Source organism: Gymnoscopelus microlampas (assembly GCF_963454915.1).
Source record: "Gymnoscopelus microlampas genome assembly, chromosome: 21".
In the NCBI taxonomy this organism is placed as follows: Eukaryota; Metazoa; Chordata; class Actinopteri; order Myctophiformes; family Myctophidae; genus Gymnoscopelus; species Gymnoscopelus microlampas.
The window spans coordinates 42,203,516-42,224,095 of NC_139958.1; the positions used below are offsets into that span (position 1 = coordinate 42,203,516).

At 39.9% G+C, this 20,580-nt stretch overlaps 1 protein-coding gene across 1 annotated transcript; it reads right to left on the reverse strand.

Moving 5' to 3' along the window:
* Positions 1–1,585: 1,585 nt before the first annotated feature.
* Positions 1,586–16,786, reverse strand: LOC311037294 (GTPase IMAP family member 8-like; the record flags this gene model as incomplete). The annotated part of the gene is made up of 5 exons (XM_084046416.1): positions 1,586–1,796; positions 2,462–2,654; positions 3,272–4,037; positions 14,792–14,904; positions 16,093–16,786. The coding sequence occupies 5 exons, from the start codon at positions 16,784–16,786 to the stop codon at positions 1,586–1,588; spliced, it is 1,977 nt and encodes a 658-aa protein (XP_083902542.1).
* Positions 16,787–20,580: the final 3,794 nt, after the last annotated feature.

The following is a 20,580-nucleotide window of genomic DNA, read 5'->3' on the forward strand; positions in this document are numbered from 1 at the left end:
CAAATATTTTCCAAAATAGCAGATACAAGCTCGCAGCTTTTCAGGCCACGACCCCCAAAAATCATATTTTTAGGGTACCTGGTACTCTGGTAAGCACTTGGAATGTACGAGTTGAGGCATTACATTTAGTTTAACTTGGTTCCACAGATAAATATTGTGAAAATAGCAGATCTACAAGCTCACATTGCGAGGCGTTGTGAGCTTGCAGATCTGCTGTTTTCACAAATTTTTGCCTCTTTCTTATATTATTTGACGATTTGGCCAATGTTTGACCAGTTTTTATAGTAAAGTTTGTTAATGATTACTTTTGATGCAGTGATGATCTTTCTTTTCTTTCTGGGGGGGGGGGGGGCACACCCCAGGTAGCAACCCAGCGAGACTGCTGACTGCTGGTATTTTAAGGGCGAGTGCCGACGTTGAGCTCTCCTCACTACGAAGAGGTCTCGCTATAATATAACTGGAGTCTCAAGTTATAATATATCGGGAACACACTCAACATTTATCACAGAACAACACTATTACATCTGCCTTCACAATAAAATGTTCAAAAGAATGAATGATTACTGGAGTGTGATGTAAAGTAACTAAGTATTAAAGACGGGGACCGTGATTTTATTATTGATTTTACTATTACATCTGCCATCACAATAAAATGTTCAAAAGAATGAATGATTACCGGAGTGTGATGTAAAGTAACTAAGTATTAAAGACGGGGACCGTGATTTTCAGTGACCCCCCCCCCCCCCCAAAACATAATCATCAGGTATTATGGTTATACTAGGTGGAAGAGTTTTTTCAAAAAAGCGTACAGAAATTGTTAAAATTATGTTTTTATGTGGACACACACCTCCAGTTCATTAAGTATACCTGGTTCTCACCTTAGCACCTCCTCCACCACCTTAGCACCACCCACCTGTCCTGGTCCCTCCTCCTCCTCATGCCCACACCTGTTGTGTTATGATAATGAGGGGGAGGGTATGTTTTTTCTATGTCACTAAAGCGCTGTTTTTCTATTGGCACATTTGACCCTCAAGGTTTCAGCCTCCAGGTAGAAACTCAAAATAGTCAGAGAAGACATAAAACACCATAAAAACACGACCAGGGGGCTTAATGAAGTTCTATCAACCTCAGAGACACATGAAAAACAGAAAAAGTGCAAAACCAAGTACTGTACTTAATACTGGCCTTGTAAAAAATACATATTACTACATTGTGGTATTGATGCTTAATTAAGTTACTTACTTACTTACTTAAGTAAAACTATGAGTACTTCTTCCACCACTGCTGTCAATCATACAAGTTAGAATGACAGCTGTCAATCATAGCAGTTAGAATGAGAGCTGTCAATCATGTCAGTTACAATGACATCAACTTCAACAGAAATTATAATTTATAATTCATTTAAAATGCATGCAACCAAACTTGAATAAGGCTCAATCAAATCAAATCAATTATTACTTTATTTACAAAGCACAATTAAAACAACCTGGTCAAACAAACTGATGTATAAGTTAGAACTAAGGTCAGCTTGAATCTGTTTTGCAGTTGTCCGAGGTCCTTCCTCCACCATCTGAACAATCCTTCGCTACGATCTTTGGTCAATATACTTCTCTTGCGGCCTCTGGTTGGCTACGTTACCATGGGCCTTCAACTTCTTGATAACATTTTGCACAGTGGACGCAGGGACATCAAGGTCTCTGGAGATGGACTTGTAGCCTTGAGATTGTCCATGCTTGGCTACAATCTTCTCACTGACCTTCTCAGACAATTCTCTGCTTTCCTTTCTTTTGTCCATGCTTGATGTGGGTCATGCAGTGACACAAAACAGCAGAATGAGGGCTTTACTCCATTTAAACTGGTTGGATGAGTGATTACTAGATTCCTGTCAGCTTTGATTCACCACAGGTGAGTTCAAGGTGAATCAACCGCTTGAATTCTATTTTTCTTTTGCAACTCTAAAAGGGTGCCAATATTGTCCAGGCCATTTTTTAAATGTATGTGTGGAATGAGCTACGATTCAGTATTCATTCCAGTTTTTTGTTGTGTTCGTCTGCAAACCAAATGATGCCTCATCACATGCTGATGATTTTATTCAAGGAGAAAAATCTAACTCTTATTGAAAAACTTATGATGTCTCTATCAATCCGTTATATGAATTAATCAGATGAAATAAATGCTCCAGGTGTGTACGGACTAAGAGAAAGTAAATAATTAAGATTTTTTTAATACAAATATTACTGTGTCCTTCTCAGTTATTATGATTGACTGACATGAATAAATATATACAATAAATCAATGTTATGACCATGATCATGTTTGATATTGTCACTGTCAGATGGAAACCTTGTATGTCCAAAACTGTTAGAAGAAATGTAAAAAGTAAACTGTTTTCCAATTGATCCAATGCAGTTATTAGAGATGCATGGATCATGACCGCAGCTAAAACGGCTGATTGTCAAACTAAAGTTTCATATATGAAAGATCTTCTGCCACACTCATCATATCAGTGTCTGGCTGGCTGGGAGCTTCAGATATGGTACCATATCCTGAAGAGTGCACTGTTGGTCCAGCATGTATCTTCAGCAGCCAATCGTAAACCTTGTCAGTTGACCAGGGGTATGAACTTCCTGCTTCAGATGGTGTTCCACCACTCACTGCAACACAAAACAAGATACTTATTATATATTGTCTCCGCTACCCCCTGTCCGTCCTTTTCCGTCCGTCTGTCCGTGCATCCGTGCATCCGTGTGTGTGTGTGTGTGTGTGTGTGTGTGTGTGTGTGTGTGTGTGTGTGTGTGTGTGTGTGTGTGTGTGTGTGTGTGTGTGTGTGTGCGCGCGCCCGCGTGCGTGTGTGTGTGTCACAATTTATGTTCAAATGTAAACTGTAGATCAGATCAGAATTTCCGGGTAGAAAGTCTATGGGTATCTACAATAACCAAATCAACTGTCGAGAACATTACCTATGTCTAGTTTGTCAACATGTGGATATTTAGAACAATATATTTCTAATAGTCAATAACAATATCATAAGTGTCCTGTTCTTACAGAAATTAGGTTAAGCTCCAATGCTACACTGCTGGTGTTATCTACCTGGAAATACATTTTTGGTTGTGACGATGTCATGATGATTCTGTCTACTGAAGTCTAGGTCACTGTTTTTCTAGTGTATTTTAGTGAGTTTATCTGATAAAGAAATGGTACATTTATATAAGTCACTGTAAGAAACGATCACATTGAAGTGTGTTATCAGATCAATTATATTGATACTCACTGCTTGGAGGATTCCTTTCCATGCTATTCCTTCTTCTCCTGACAGCTGGTAGGGTTGGTTCTTCTTGCTCCTTCACCACAAACTTCAACATCCTCTCTATCATCTCCTCCTCTCTCCTCCTCCCTTCCTCCTCTCTCCTCCTCCCTTCCTCCTCTCTCTTCTTGAATTCTTCTTCTCGTCGGTTCCATTCTTCAGCAGTAAATGTTTGCTTTCCTGTCAGTCTTTCAAACAGAGTCATCTGTCTCGTCTCCCTGAGGTGTCCTGTGTCTCTGACAGACCCGTCTTCTCTTGAGTCTGAAGGTACAAAGTGTCCTCTGTTCCTCGTCACCATGCCTTCTACTTTCTCCATCAGCTCTTTTACTTCTGAGATGTCCTGCTTGGAGAACTCTAGAACATGATATCTGTACCCACATTTCTCTAGGATCCTCCTCAGAGGTTCTCCTTCAGACTCTATGTACTCCTCAACACGTCTCTCTCCCAGACAGAATCCCACTGTGAACAGAACCAGAGTGTGTCTCCAGACTCTGTCCCCTAGCAGCTCCATGTGTTCCTCCACTGATCTCCTCTCAGCTTCAGAGAAACTGTCCCAGACAGGAACATTCAACAGGACAGCGTGGGGTCCAGGAGAACACAGAGTCACACTGTGTAGAAGGACATCTTTGATCTTCTGTGATGGAGGTGTAGTCGACCAGTCTGGACAGATCACCACACTCACATTTCTGTCAGCAACTCGTCTCTGTTGTCTGACACATTCTGTCTGTTCAGTCTGTAAAATGAGGTTTACTGTATGTTAGTTATAATAACGAATACATGTGACTTAGGAGGTTTTAAGATGAACCATAATTGAAATTACTATTCTGTCTTAAATAATGACCCCCCCCCCCCCCCCCCAGCTTTATCTAATAGCTCCACAGTAACACATATTAAATAAACTGTAATGAACTATATAATCATTAAACCTAAATATATCTGAAGATGGTTAATAATTACAACCAGTGTAGAGCTACAATATGGAAATCTACAAGCTCACAATGTGTCGTGCTGTGAGGCGTTGTGAGCTTGTAGAGCGGATATTTTCGGTGCGTGACACCACGCTCAACTAAGTATAATCAATCCTTTACTGGAGATGCAGCGTACGACATCGACATCGGCATATACAGAGGACACAAAAAATGCTGCATTCAAGTTCGAGTTTGGAAAAGACAATTCTCTTGAATGCTGCCTTCGACTACGGCATGGAGAGAGAGGGTGTTTGCTATTATTTCACCATAGTAAATGCTGCATTCATGGTCTGGAGAGGACACCTTTTAAAGGTAAGTAAAAGGGCAGGGGCTCAAGCCCCCTTTGATGTCTATGTGTGCACGTGCCTGACCACGGATCACAGTGAAATGTAAATGTAAAACACAGAAGGCTGCATGAAAGAGTACAGAGAGAATGAAAAAAAATAATGATATATAATGTGTTGGCCTATCTACAAATCCACCAATCAGCTTTAAACCACTGAATATAAATCAAACATGATGGACACAACAAACAACAAGTACTATAACCAACATGAATAATGTGGTGTATTTCAAGGCTAATACAGTGGAATATGAAATTATTATGATATTAGTACATTGTAAGCACAAAACCGGTAGAGTGTTTCATAAACAGGTGAAGACCATAAAAGTCACTAGTCGCTATTTGAGGATGTTCTAGCAGTGGCTAAAAGCTGTTTAATTGGCCAAGGTGACACCTTCAGCTGTTCTGTCCTGTGTCTTGGATGTGAGTCTAAACGTGGAATCAAGCTGAGCTAAGCGCAGTCTAAACTAGGCAATAGGGCCAATAGACTGACAACTGCTCTCCACTTGGGTGGAACAAACTTAAATGCTTACTAATCTTCTCTAAATTCACAGATAAATATAGGACTAAGTTTTAGTAAAATAGGGCCGAGGGAAAAACCCTTTATAGTGGGATAACATGATCATTCTGTCTCTTAAATCCGAGATTAATGATGCGTTTCTTTTAAGTCATTTTGATCATGTAAATCATTTATACCACGTCAGACATGTTACTGTTTAGACTTATTTCAAAGCTAATAAAATGTTGAATAATAATGTTATAACGTGAGTGTATGGAAAAGTACCGTTCTATAGATAAGGTTTAAGAGAATACTTTTATGTGCACAAATCAAGGCAGATCCTAAATGCATTGTATTGACCAAGCAGGGGCGGGCCCACGCATGTGATTGACAGTCACAGACTGCAGAGGCTATTTGTGTTAACTGTCTTGCTATATAATGGCCTGCATTACGAGTGAGCAGGACTCTGTGTTTTTTGGGTACACACAGACGTCACGTTCAATGAAGCCAATTTCTATGAACAAAGGGAGCTGTACGACGATTGACTTGTATGTATGGATTTGCCGAGAACTCTTGACAATAAAATGGAATTGCTTGAGAAAGAAAAGCTCTGGTCTCTGAACGCTGAACTTATTCCCCGCCTCCCGGATATGGACTCGTATTTCCGCCGTTCCTTTATGGTCTAGAGACGACATTATTGGCGAACCAGCCATCCTCTTTACCGTGGGGAGATCGGACGATTGCTGCGTTGGAGGTATGTGGTAATATGCTTTTAACGTTGCTTAGTTTGGTTTCCTCTCGGCATGTGTAAAAAGAACCGAGTCGTTTGGGCCACGTTGGTTTCCGGTGGGGGATGCGTGTTTATATCCGGCGGGGTTATTGCTCTGCGTTCGGTGCCTCTTGTTTTTTACCGTCTTTGGAGACGCGCTTGGTGAGTATGGCCTACCGCCGTGCTTGGTGAACGTCTGTGTAAACATTCCTTTATGTTCTCTTTGGAGAGACCTGATGTGAATTTCACATTTTGCATGGGATATTGACGTTCACTCATTTCGTTTAATTTCTTTATGGTGTAGCAGCCATGATTTGATTAGATTGCAAGTCAGACAGTACAAATGTATGTCTGGCTTCTTATAACGTTTACTTTTTTTATGGCTGTTTAAGATTTGTATTATCCCCGGACAGGACTAGGCGTCCATTCGGCGGGCTGAAAAAGTTCAGCCATTAGATGATATGAAATCTTGCCATGAACTAATTAAATGTGCATCTGGGTGGTGTATGGCCGTATTATCTCCGAACAGAGCTAGGCGTTCATTCGGTGGACTGGAACAGTTCAGTCATTGATGATTTGGTCTTGCACGCCCGGTGTGTTTAAGATTTGTATTATCCCTGGACAGAACTAGGCGTTCATTCAGTGGGCTGGAAAAGTCCGGCCATTAGATGATATAAAGTCTTGTAATAGATTCTCGTTACTGGCACTTTGGCCTTGTCTAGTCGGGTGTACACGAGCGCCCCGGATATTCCCAGAGGTGGTAATCCGGTTCGGTAAAAATGTCTATTTTGGTGAAGTAAAAGTGCCAGCCCGAATGTGGCTGAGACTCGAGAGCACTTAGGATCCCGCTGGTTGTGTGTGTTGAACTGTGTTGTTACTTGTTCCAGGTGGAGCGGTAGTTTTTGTCGTTGTCTGTGACCAACTGTGTGTGTGTTGCTTTTTACTGCGTCTCGGATAATGGTGTTTGTTGTGTGTCTACAAGCTGTGTCATGTGATCCTATTTCTCTCTTCTTGTGCGTGCCTGAGGGCACGGGGGGATTTGCGTTGCCAGCGTTGGATAGTCTTGTATTGTTGGAATGTATGTGTTGTTGCTGTTTTAGGCTGCTGAGGTAGGCTACACGGTGGCCTAGGTTGTGCTTTTTACTTTTTAGTTTGTTTATGGCTTAGATGTCTCGGTTGTTAAAACATTATGGGCATAATGTTTTTAAGAGGGGAGTGATATATATAATCTTTGAGAACGTTTGTTTGGACTTTGTTTTAATTGCATTTTATCTTGGCCTATTGTGTCGAGCTGTTTATTTTAGAAGGGAAGGCATTTTTGCAAAGTCCCGTCTTTGTTTTATTGTCCGCGCGTATGTTGTAGTTTTTTGGGCAGGAAATGTAGTTTTTTCTACACGTCTTGACTTCCGCGTTGCTACGTGATATCCGGCGAGACGCAGTTGCAGAGTTTTGGCTTTTATATCTTTAAAGGCTACTTTTCTTACATATATATATTGCATTTCGTAATATTCTCTTCTTTAAACGCCTTTTGCTTGTATGGGATTCCTTTTGTCTGGATGGAATAAGATCCTTTTTAGGGAGTAAAGTATTTATTCTTTATTTTTGCATTTAAAATGATTTCCCGTTTTTACCCTGTAATTGTACAAGGGCACACGTTCTCTTGTGTGTGGGAAAGGCTTCTTTTGACTGAGTTTAAGCGTTGTTTTTGTTTTCGAGTGTTCCTTGCTTGCTTTCTATTTTATAGGAAAACTTGTCTTTTTAAGAGACCATGGATCAGGTTTCTGTTGTTTCTGAAAGTTCTTTGGAACAGTGTTATTGTCTGTTTGGTACGGTAAGTGTAGAGCAGTGTTTTAATTTTGTTGATATGTTTTACCGTTGTTTTGCTCCTTTGTAGTCGTTAAGTGGTCATTGTGAGAAGAGTTAAACTTGGTTTGGGTTGTGCAGTAGCACAAGTAGTATGTTTATTTTCGTGGTTTTGGGATAGGCTACCTGTTGAATGGGCCGTTCCTTTGTTGAGATCCAGTAAGAAGAGTCGTGTTGAAGAGCCTCCTCCCTTTCGTCTTGTTGATTGTTTTGTTATTTTGTCTTGTTATTTTGAACAAACACAATGAGTTTTGACTATTGTAAAAGCTTTTGGTTGTAAAATGCAGGAATTTTTCAATGTCCTGCTTTCAAGGGCTTTTTGCAGAGGGGCATGCTTATTTTCTGGGTTTCTGTGTGTGTGTGTGTGTGTGTGTGTGTGTGTGTGTGTGTGTGTGTGTGTGTGTGTGTGTGTGTGTGTGTGTGTGTGTGTGTGTGTGTGTGTGTGTGGGTGTGTGCGTGTATGTGCCCTGTTGGTGAGGGAGGTTGGTTGTTTGTTTCAAGTGGATTGTATGGTATGAGTGCTTATAGAATGGATGTTTTTATGTATTTGAAAAAGGAGTGGGCTTTTATTGTGAGGGATAGGTTAAATTGGCTAGAATCACTGTTGATGCTCCAGTTAGGGTAGTTAAGGTATTGTGTCTAGGGAGGTTTGATGTTTGGTTACATAGAATTTGAATTTGGCCTGCTTGTGTGCTTTATACACGCCCGTATTAATAATGGATTGGTCGTTTACATGTGTGCTATGGAGAACATTGTCTTTTGTGTTAAATTAGGGTCCTTTTCAGTGCACACGCAGAACCTTGGGGTACGCGTTCCCAGGGTCCCTCATTCTGGCTGGTTCCAGAGGAAAGGACTCTGTTGTGTGCCTCCAGAGGCATCCAGGGTTTGATCATGTTGGCTATGATACTCTGTAATACCATGTTTGGGCTTATTCATGGTTGCTTTGTTTGGCTGGGCTAAGTGTTTTACATCTGTGTGGTTCAATTCACAGATGTGTTGCATTTTGACTCACTGGGCGGTGGGAAGAAGTGATGCGTCCAATTTAAAACTAACTATTTTAGAATAGATGAGAATGATTGCCTGCTTAAGTACACACATAAGATATTTTTCCCATAATGTCTGAATGGTGTACAAAAAGTGGTGCTAAAATGTTTAAATCTTACTAGAAATTAAAATTGTTTAATATCCGTGATTGTTTAATGGGGCATGCCTTACGTCCATTCGAGCCTATTTTGTCCCTCTCAAGTGATGGCCAATGCCCACTGGTGGATGATATGAGTTATTACACCCTACAGTAACTTATTTAGATTGATATGTTAAAAGCAAAGTGGATATTTTTTAATAGATTAAACCGGAATTTGAATGACAACTTATGAACAGTTAATCGGTCTATGTTACTATTTTAATGACACGAATGTGTATGACTTGAAGCTACAGACGTGTAATTATACCCGATTTTTGTGATATAACACCGATGCTAAGAATAAGTTGAAATACGTTTTTAGTTTAAGTATTTTAGAAGATAAATTAGAAGGTTGCCCCACTGGACGCACTGAACACCACGTGATCAGTACGTGGTGACGTGTTGCCGGCGGGAGTGATTTATTGGACGGCATGGTAGTATTTTACCTTTAGTGGGAGTGAAGTTTGATATTGTCAGACTGGCTCCCCTGGCGGTCAAGATATGATGTTCGTCCCATTACTAAATGACAGTTCATGATGATAGAGTGACTTTCTTTTAACAGTTCTAGTTTAATGAGGTTAACTTAGTATCTTTAGGTTATTATGTTAAGTATGTTTGACTAACATTGTTGTTTGTTGTGTTAACAATTAATCTGTTTATTTCATAGATAGCCTTCACAAGTGAGACTAAACGATTGTCAGTATGGCCTGAGGGTCTTGTGCCAGCTTAACAAGGACAGGTTCGGTCTGGAAGGAGTAATGTATCAACCAGACTTTCAAATTGTTGCAAAAATTAGAATATTTGAGTATATTGAAAGTAACCAGAGGGGCTTAGTGTAGTCCCAGACAAGTGTCTTAGTTCTAGAAAGAAGGAGTAGGACTTAAGTGCTTTGATTCTCGATTTAAACTATTCATTGATTAGATTATATGTTTCTAAAATAGAGTGTGTTTTTAGGCTAAGGACTTAAGTGGAGCTTTAAAACCTCCTATCCTTGGCAAAAGAGCTTAATACCTTTTGTTTACATTTGCTACAGCTTTTAACAGAGATCACGATTATACATTATTTGAGCATGTACACAGAGGGTACATGTGTTGACCAAATTTACACCCTTTTTAAAAAATTGACAATAACAGTTTATATGTACTACTGATTGTAGAATATTGTGTGTTGTGTAAAATGACACATTTCTGATACAATATATTACACTAGTATCAGTTTTCTTCTGAACAAACCGCTCTGACGTAACTGACGCAATGATATCCACAGTTTGTGTTTTATTTTTATGTGAAAAAGTACAGTGTAAAACATACTTTCAGTAGAGAGAATACTGATACATTCTAACATTTTAGTAAAGGTCTGGAGTAAAAGATGGAGTGGCAATATTTGTGACTGAAACGATTTGAACAAATACTAATTAATGTTGCCTGAGGGAAGCATATTTGATCCAGAATAATTGGGAAAAGAAGGAGAGGGTGTTTTGGTTTTTCAAAAGAGGGAATGAAGTAATCGAAAAAGCTCACACAGGAATCCCACACTAAAACTGACGACCGCATGGTTGTCCAGTGAAAAAACAATGGAGGAATCTCTTCATCTATGAATTCCCTATGTTTTGTGAGAAGTCCATGTGTCCCAGACAGTTTGATCCAGTTGCTACAGGAGACCGCAGTCACCACTGATGGTAGAGGGGCAGACAGGTGTTTGCCAGTGGACAAGCTTGTTGTCAGTACATCGACACCCGTCCTAACGTGCCTGCGTTGAATTCCAAGAGGGGTCCGGGGGTCATTGATATCCAATTGAGGCCCACAAGTTCCAGCCGACAGGTTTTTTGCCAACACACAGATGCAGCTCGAAGGACGATGTTGAACTACAGTCTGACAGTTACATCATCTTGCATAATCCTGTCCGCGGCCTCTCAGACAACCTTCGTCTCAACGTCCCATGTCATGCTGTCCCTGAGGGGGCTCAGCGGAGACGCGAAGGAACCGCTGATCCAGTGTAATGGGTCACCGGAGAGGGGAGGAGTATGGGCATGAGGTAAGCCTGAAGATATTATTGACTGCAAAGATTCAAAGTTATTGCAGAAAAATACATTTGAAGGACACTTGAAGTGATGGGAAAACAAAAAGAGACATTTGAAATGTACAGAGACATTACTTTAGGTGTTGGTGAATATTGGAGATACTGGAAGTACCAGAGGAGTATCACGTACAAGGAAAATAGGAGCCACCTCTTGAACTTGACACAAGGACATGATACATCACAGATTATAGTTTGGTGTGGGAGTTTAAAAAAAAAGAAAAAAAGAGCTAAAAACTTGCTTCTATGCCTATTTTGAAACTTGATAACAAACTCTTCCTTTAAAACTAATGTTAGATTTAGCAAATATGCTTTCAATAGTCTACTAAAGTACAACACAATTGTAGAGTATGCAGATTGCAAATATTGTCAGTTTATTTTGGAAAATGTTTATTTAAAGGAAAAATAGTTCTGTGGTTGTCTTTTAGACTTCACAGTTTTGGGATATTTTCATGATTATCAAATCATGGCAAAATATATTGGAACATGCTTAAACAAAAGAACAAGTTAATTAGAGCACTCTGAGGGAGTCACAGTAAATTAAGAGATGTGTCTTTAATAAATCACAAACGTTGGAAATTATAGTCAGACAAATCTGGAGCAAAGTAAGAGGTAATTGCAGTATGCAGTAAAGAACTTAAAATAGGAGATTTAGTACTAGGACAATATAAGAGTTATATGGAAAAAGGTGAAAAGCTGTGGTAAGTGAGTAACAAAATGGAACGATTGATTGATGAAATACAAAAGGAATTAGAAGAGTAAAATATCAATAAAGTGGGAAAGATCACTTTAATATTAGATGGAGTTAGTACAAATTATGCAGGAACAACTGGACCAGAGTCCAGGAGAATGTACTGTCTGAAGAATCAGTGCATTCAACCATTTAATGATAGGTTCTCTTATCTTAACAGCATGAGCTAAACTGTGTGTTTATGAGTGATTAACCCTGTGTATGTATGAGTGTTAAGCAAGAAGGACATCTGTTGAGCTTATGTAGAACAGGTATAGGTAGGCTTTTGTTTTGTACTAGGAGAAATTAAGCAGGTGCTGAGTTGGAGAAGTCATCCCATTTGGACCAGGATGACGGCAGGCAGAGGGAAGCAGCGGACCCAGGGACAAGCAGAGGTCGTTCGGACGTCTACCCCCAGGGAACCGCAGTGACACCTATCTCCACACCTTCACTTATCAGCGATCATCACAGACCATGGTCGAGAGGGGAGGTTTGAGCATACAGCCTGCATGAGATTCAACCCGCCACGCCGGAGCAGTTTCTGACAGCAGTTTCATCTCCGCACCACTACACCAGCAGGGAGTGGGGACCAGCAGCTACCGGTCAACTCAACAGTACCGGCTCTACAAAACATCTTTGCCAGGGCCAGGGTGTAACACCTCTGGCGACGGGAGGGCGAGAGGTCTCAGGTCTACATGGTTTTTGACAAGTAAGCGAGCGTTTGGAAGTCCCAGGTACCGGAGTTACCTGAGACACATCAAGTTACATGCAAAATTGAAAGGCACAATATTTTCTTTTGCTTATATGAAGAAGAGGGGGCACCCCCCCTACGGATCAGGTATGGAGAAGCGAATCCTGATTGACAATGTCAGTCAAGTACTGAAATGGCTGTGATTCTGTTCAGAAGTAGCAAGCCTCAGGATGATAATTCCTGTGTGATCCACAAAATTCGGACAGAAAAAGCATCACTTGATAATTATTGAAAGCTGAAGTCCAGAAACACTTTGGCCACATCCCTTGAAACATATCGTTGAGGTAATCACATTCTAAGCCCCCAGATGTGAGCGAACAATACCTCAGAGAATATACATTCTAAGTGCCGGAAAGGAAGAAGCAGTGTTTTGTGTGTGGCGCATGGGCGGGTTCTGGCTATGGTGCGTGAGCAAAACTGCAGTTGTTCATTCACCATGGACAGAATTTCAATCATGTACACATATTGAATGGTGCAAAATGGACAAACAAGAAGAAAGAATTGCGTTTGTTTGTTAGTATGGAAAAAAAAGAAAAAAAAAAAAGGAAACAGAACTGTGTCTGTGTTTGCACGTTGTCTACACAATGTAACCAACAACTTGTAATATTGATGTTTTTATTGATTTGAGTTTTCCTTAGGTTGTGAAAGGAAGTCCAGCCTGGGAGTACAGTACAGTGTTTGTTTGATGTATAATAATTTGTTGATGATTCACTCCATAATTCAATAGTCTAGAGGGAAACGGATTGACCATTTTAATAGAATGATTTGTCATTTTGGTTAAAACAGATTCTAGTTGACACCTACACAAGTGACATTAGTCCTTGAAATAATCCTTTTGTGGAGATTTATTAATATATCTCCAAGAGGGGATTATGTGGTGTATTTCAAGGCTAATACAGTGGAATATGAAATTATTATGATATTAGTACATTGTAAGCACAAAACCGGTAGAGTGTTTCATAAACAGGTGAAGACCATAAAAGTCACTAGTCGCTATTTGAGGATGTTCTAGCAGTGGCTAAAAGCTGTTGAATTGGCCAAGGTGACACCTTCAGCTTTTCTGTCCTGTGTCTTGGATGTGAGTCTAAACGTGGAATCAAGCTGAGCTAAGCGCAGTCTAAACTAGGCAATAGGGCCAATAGACTGACAACTGCTCTCCACTTGGGTGGAACAAACTTAAATGCTTACTAATCTTCTCTAAATTCACAGATAAATATAGGACTAAGTTTTAGTAAAATAGGGCCGAGGGAAAAACCCTTTATAGTGGGATAACATGATCATTCTGTCTCTTAAATCCGAGATTAATGATGCGTTTCTTTTAAGTCATTTTGATCATGTAAATCATTTATACCACGTCAGACATGTTACTGTTTAGACTTATTTCAAAGCTAATAAAATGTTGAATAATAATGTTATAACGTGAGTGTATGGAAAAGTACCGTTCTATAGATAAGGTTTAAGAGAATACTTTTATGTGCACAAATCAAGGCAGATCCTAAATGCATTGTATTGACCAAGCAGGGGCGGGCCCACGCATGTGATTGACAGTCACAGACTGCAGAGGCTATTTGTGTTAACTGTCTTGCTATATAATGGCCTGCATTACGAGTGAGCAGGACTCTGTGTTTTTTGGGTACACACAGACGTCACGTTCAATGAAGCCAATTTCTATGAACAAAGGGAGCTGTACGACGATTGACTTGTATGTATGGATTTGCCGAGAACTCTTGACAATAAAATGGAATTGCTTGAGAAAGAAAAGCTCTGGTCTCTGAACGCTGAACTTATTCCCCGCCTCCCGGATATGGACTCGTATTTCCGCCGTTCCTTTATGGTCTAGAGACGACAATAATAAAGACAAACTATAAACTGAACAAAGTAAACCATCCAGAACTGAAAAGACAACCCAGTTCTACAGTGGATCATTGTTTCATTCAAAATGTTAACTGTCTACCAGAATTCAGAAAACAAATCTCATGTAAATGTATTGAGACAATACTGTATTCTTATCCTTTCTAATGACACAACAATATGTGTGTGTGTGTGTGTGTGTGTGTGTGTGTGTGTGTGTGTGTGTGTGTGTGTGTGTGTGTGTGTGTGTGTGTGTGTGTGTGTGTGTGTGTGTGTGGTGTGTGTGTGTGTGTGTGTGTGTGTGTGCGCGAGCACTGACAGTTCGGTGTATTGATCACTGACAGTTCGTTGGTCACATGATGGCTCAAACATTCATGACAGCATACTAACATTATGATCAGAAAGCCAGGAGAGGTCAGTCATTATAACATGAAGTTCATAAAATATTACTCACTTCCCTTTTTAGAAACACATTCTCCTGCAGTATGACATTTCCAGCCCAGCTCCTCGGATACAGGTCTCCTCCAACCATCATCAGCCTCACATCTGGTAGACTCTGATGTTCTCCTGACACACAAACTGTACATTAGTTCACTATTTCACTATTTAGGTCTGGATTCAGAGATTAAGTTGCAGTATATTAATTATTACAAACAATTCTGTCTGAATTGACCACAGAACAGTATAACTAATATATCAATCATCTGGTATTATATTAGTATGTTCTCATGTGATCAGTTATGTAAATGTATTGAAAATAGAAAACATAGATCAGATCCTTGAAGATGTCAAGCATTTGGTCAGTAAATCAGTTATAAGATCAGACTTTAATTATACAGCAGCCTTCATATCATTGCTGTCAGACAGAAACCGTAACTCCATATGTCAGTTTTTTCTTATACTTCATCATACCTTCCGATCTACAAGCTCACAACGCGTCGCATCGCGGCACATTGTAGAACGGCTATTTTCTCTGTTTATAAAGGTATTTATTTTAAATTAACGTTACAAATTTGTAACTGGCCCCTGTAAAAAAAAAGTCTAAGCTTATCACAAGAAATGACCCACATATATTATGTTTGTCTTTAAATGTCTTGATGAATTGAATACACAGGACCTCAAATGAAACAAGCCCTGGGCATATTGGGTTAACCTGTTAGCATTATTTTGTATAAATCTGTGCCAATGTGCCTTTCTTTGCAAACTCTTAATAAAGTATTCAATCAATCAATCAAAAACACAGCTTGTGTTTTGAAGTTCACCTACTGGGAATCCCATAAAGGCTGAGTCTCTCTCTTACTGTCAGTCAGCAAACAGCTATTAGGTGCATTATCAAAATAAGGTTGGTAATTCATGTCTAACCCGGTTATACGAACCTGTTGTCAGAATACCAGTGTGCTACCCACCACCAAAGTACTTAGACACTAGTCTATTGCATCAGCACTGTGATGTCATATTAATGACATCAAGGATCTCCTGATGCCCAACTGTGGCCATATCAGTCGGATAACTGGATAACTGCCAATCTGACCGGCTTCACAACAGACATTGCACTCCACCTATATACACATGCTGCGTGTGCATGCGCACACGCGTGTGTGTGTGTGTGTGTGTGTGTGTGTGTGTGTGTGTGTGTGTGTGTGTGTGTGTGTGTGTGTGTGAGAGAGAGAGAGAGAGAGAGAGAGAGAGAGAGAGAGAGAGAGAGAGAGAGAGAGAGAGAGAGAGAGAGAGAGAGAGAGAGAGAGATTTTATCACCTTCAAACAGAGCTTTCAGAACAGTTCTCTGTCTGTGTGTCTTGGTCATCAATGTCAGGCCATGTTCCTCTATGTTCCTTTTCCTCTCTGACAGCTTCTCTGCAACATCTCCATCAACTTCATAGTGTCCACCTCTGTTTCCTGACACCATCTGTTCTATCTTCTCCAGCAGCTGTGTGACCTGGGTGTCATCTCTCTTCTCATTGTTGAAGACATGATACCTGTTCCCACATTTGTCAACAAGCCAGCGGAGGTCTTTCCCTCCAGCCTCAATGTGCTGCTCAATGCTTCTGTCTCCCAGATGGTCTCCCCTGGTGAACAGTACTATAGTGTGACTCCACACGCTCTGTGACAGAAGTGACATGTGTTCCTCTACTTCTACTCTCTGTGCTTTGGTGAATGCTGTATCAAGAGGAACCGTCAGAAGAACAGCATGTGGTCCAGGAGCACAGAGACACACACTGTTCTGGATCTCCAGTTTGTCCATATCTGTAGTGATCTGTAGTGGACAGTCAGGTAACCAGCCTGGTGAGTCCACCACTGTCAGATGTCTCCCTGCTACTTCACCATGTCTTACACACTGCCCTGACCTTGGAACTCCAGCTTTAAAAACACTTCCTCCCAGAATGGTGTTTCCTGTTGAACTCTTTCCAGACCACCACCTTCCCAACAACACAATCCTGAGGTAAGCCATTCCTGTCAGTGAAAACATTGTTCAGTCAGCATAATAATAATAATAATAATAAGTGTAATAATAATAATAATAATAATAATAATAATATATATGATTGATGGTGATGATGATGATGATGATGATGATGGTGATGATAATGATTGTTGTTATTATTATTATTATTATTACGGGGCCAGAGCTCAGCTCTGGACCTGTTTTGTTATTGGCAGTATTCTGTCACTTCTTCTTCTTCTTCTTCTTCTTCTGCCACTTTTCGCAGTTCTGGCTGAACCGTGCAGTCGCTTTTTACGAAACTCGGCCATATGGTAGATGGTCATGAAAAACTATCAAGAAATAATTCTCACAATCTTTCGTCCAAAGGTGGCGCTATAGCACTCAATTGAAATTGCCAACTTTGAACAGGTACAACTCATGCCCTGTTTGACCTACAGCCATGAAACTTGGATACACATATGCGTCTCCTCATGCTGAACAACTTTCACACTCTGACTTTTGACCTCTGACCTTTAGATCTCCCACCATTTTGAATTATATGAAAAACAGTCATTGGCTCCTTACTTCTGCATTTTTTCACTTCACAAAAATCCGCTCGCATCGTTATGTCGGCAGAGGTCCTAAGTTCATGTGTAAAATGTTTCGTGCAGATTGCTCCAAAATCCCAGGATTCCATAGATTTTAACTATTGCGGTTTTATGAAAATTATTCATCTGCCCCTAACACATACACGCAAGACTCACATTTCTTTGAAACGTTGCAGTAATGTAGAGAGTCATTCCAAATATCACTGAAACCAATCTCACTCCAATTGGCCAAAGGGGGGCGCTATAGCAATTTTTTGAAAATGCAAACTTTAAACAAGCATAAGTCATGCCTCGTTTGGCCGAAAGTCGTGAAACTTGCTTACACTTGTGCCTTGACTCATGAGGAACACATCTATCGCTTTGACCAGTAAGCTCCGCCCTTAGATTGTCCGCAATTTTGAGCAGTTTGAAAAACACTTAAACCCAGGATTTTTCAGCTATTTGCGTGAAACTGTATCATCTGTGTGATCTTTTTCACAGTTACTTGTCTGTTGGTCCAATGGCGTCTCCCTTAAATGAATGCCTCACAATCTCAAGGTCGCCAGTTCAAACCTCACTTGATGCAGGATTCATTGAAGCTGCATTGCACACAACATGAATGCATCAAATAATGTATGTGCAATTGTTAAAGATAACATGAAATGCTTATTCGAAAGTATTGTTGTCAATGTATGACATACTTCATTGTGAAAATAGCTCATCTACAATCTCACAACTTTTCATGGTTTGTGAGCTTGTAGATCGGCTACTTTCACTAGTTTTGGTTCTGAGGAGATGTACAATTTCTTCATTGGTAAATGGTTTGTGAACGAGTGATCTTAGTGTTAGTGAAACAGGGGCTTGGTTCATGAAAGAAGGCAAGAGTTTATGATCTTCAACAGACAATATCAGCCTGGACAAAGCTATAGCACTATAGGTAGTGTTGCAGCCTATTAGTCTGAAGGTTGAGAGTTCGAATCCTGTTAATGGCAATAGGTTGAGATGTCCAATCAAACCATTATGTTTCCATCTCTCTCTCTCATCAATCTATTGTTTCCATGTCACTCTCTCTCTCTTCAATCTATTCCGTTTCCATGTCTCTCTCTCTCTCTATTCACTGGCCCCGTATTATCGCTGCTTGCAGCTATATTTATTATTATTATTGCAGTTATTATGCTCAAACTAAATATCTGCACTGCTACATCTGATATAAACATGCTAAGTATCTGATCTCAGATAAAGTTCTATAGATTTTGCTAACACAATTTTTTAAATGTTCATTTCTTTTGCACTTCAATTCAATAATTGATCCTAATAACTTAAACAGTTATCAGGATTTTGCTGCTTTGTAAAAATCATACAGCCAGATAATAAATGTCACTCAGTTTCATATGAGGAAAGATCAGGATTTAGTGTCCAGCATGTAAAGTACAGGTTTATCAAAAAAAGATAAACAAACATTAAACATAATTTTGGTGTATGTCACTGGCACGATGCTGTGAATATAGATATTAAATGGTAAATGGTAAATGGTGCATTTATATAGCGTTTCTATCCGAAGCGCTTTACATTGATTGTGCCATTAACCCATTCACACACACATTCATACACCGATGGCGGAGGAAACCATGCAAGGCACCAACCTGCTCATCGGGAGCAATTAGGGGTTCAGCGCGTTGCTCAAGGACACTTCGACACTAACTCTAGGGGAGTGCCCCAGCCCGGGATCGAACTGGGAACCTTGCGGTTTTCCAGTTCACTCTACCCAGCCACTCTACCCCTGAGCCACTGCCGAAACACTGGATATACAGCATACTTGTAGCAGATACACCAGACAGGATGTTTTTAAATGTTGCAAATCTCTATTTTTGCCTTTAATAAACGTGCAATTGTAGTGAATTTAGTAAAAAAAAACACATATCTCACACACTCGCACAAAGTTATTTATTGTAACAGCATTCTGGTTCTGCTAAGATTCAAAATATCATTTACAGATGAGGGTCCAATTTATACAGATGATAATAACCCCCCCCCCCCCCCCCCCCGAATCTGTCTTGAGAGATTATCATAAACCTAACCCTAACCCTATACATAAAGAGCAAGCTGTTTTTTTATTTTATTTTATTTTGTATTATTATTATTTTCAACAAAGGTCGAATGTTGACCTTTAATCAGAGCTGTAAGACTGATTTTAGATCACAGGCTGGATTTGTCACAATGTGACTTGATCTGGGTTAGATCAGTGGCAAACATTTTCATGTCCAGGACGCCCAAATTAATATGTAGGTGCCCTTTTGAAAGTAGTTTGTGCCAGGGACCCCCACAAGATTTGTGTTGTTAATTTTTCAAAATTCTAGCTGAAAATAGCCGATCTACAAGATCACAACACATGCAACCCTTTCAAATAACCAACATATAGGGTTGGTTAAACAGATTTTTATGCTATAGGCCTATTAACTAATAACAGTAATGTTTTACTTATTAATATTTGACAGTAATATTATTACTATCCCCCATTAATACGAAGTTTAACTTATTACTATTGCCAAAACAGTGATATATATTATTAGTATTACTTATATTATTATGTCCATATTACCGTTTCAATGAACGTGATTTGTTTTTGTTGCTGACCCAGATAAAAGTGGTGTGTGTGTGTGTGTGTGTGTGTGTGTGTGTGTGTGTGTGTGTGTGTGTGTGTGTGTGTGTGTGTGTGTGTGTGTGTGTGTGTGTGTGTGTCTGTGTGTGTGTGTGTGTGTGTGTGTGTGTCTGTGTGTGTGTGTGTGCGCGTGCGTGCGTGCGTGCGTGTCCAGCTGCGTAGAGCAGCCCATTCAAGCACCATAGAAGGAGGTTGTCACATGCGCAAATAGTACAGATCTACAATATGTCAACACAATGCGATGTTAGAAATGATGAACTTATAGGTCTGTTCTTTTTAAGCATGTGCCATCATGCAAAGTTACGACGTACATGCAGGTCTTTGACAGACAGGTCTGTGTTCCTTGCATAGCAATCATGAGAGAGAAGACAGGCAACACTGTCATTGTTTTGTGTGTTTGAGTGTGTGTCAGTCAAAGACATAAACAAACATTGGTGTCCTAAAGGAAAATTATTACAGTAAAAGTAATATGTATTATACTGTTTTTTGATTGATTAAATATTTTATTAGACAAAAATGTAAAAACAGCACGAGTCGAGTACAGTCAATCACTTTGTCTATAAAGGATAACACCA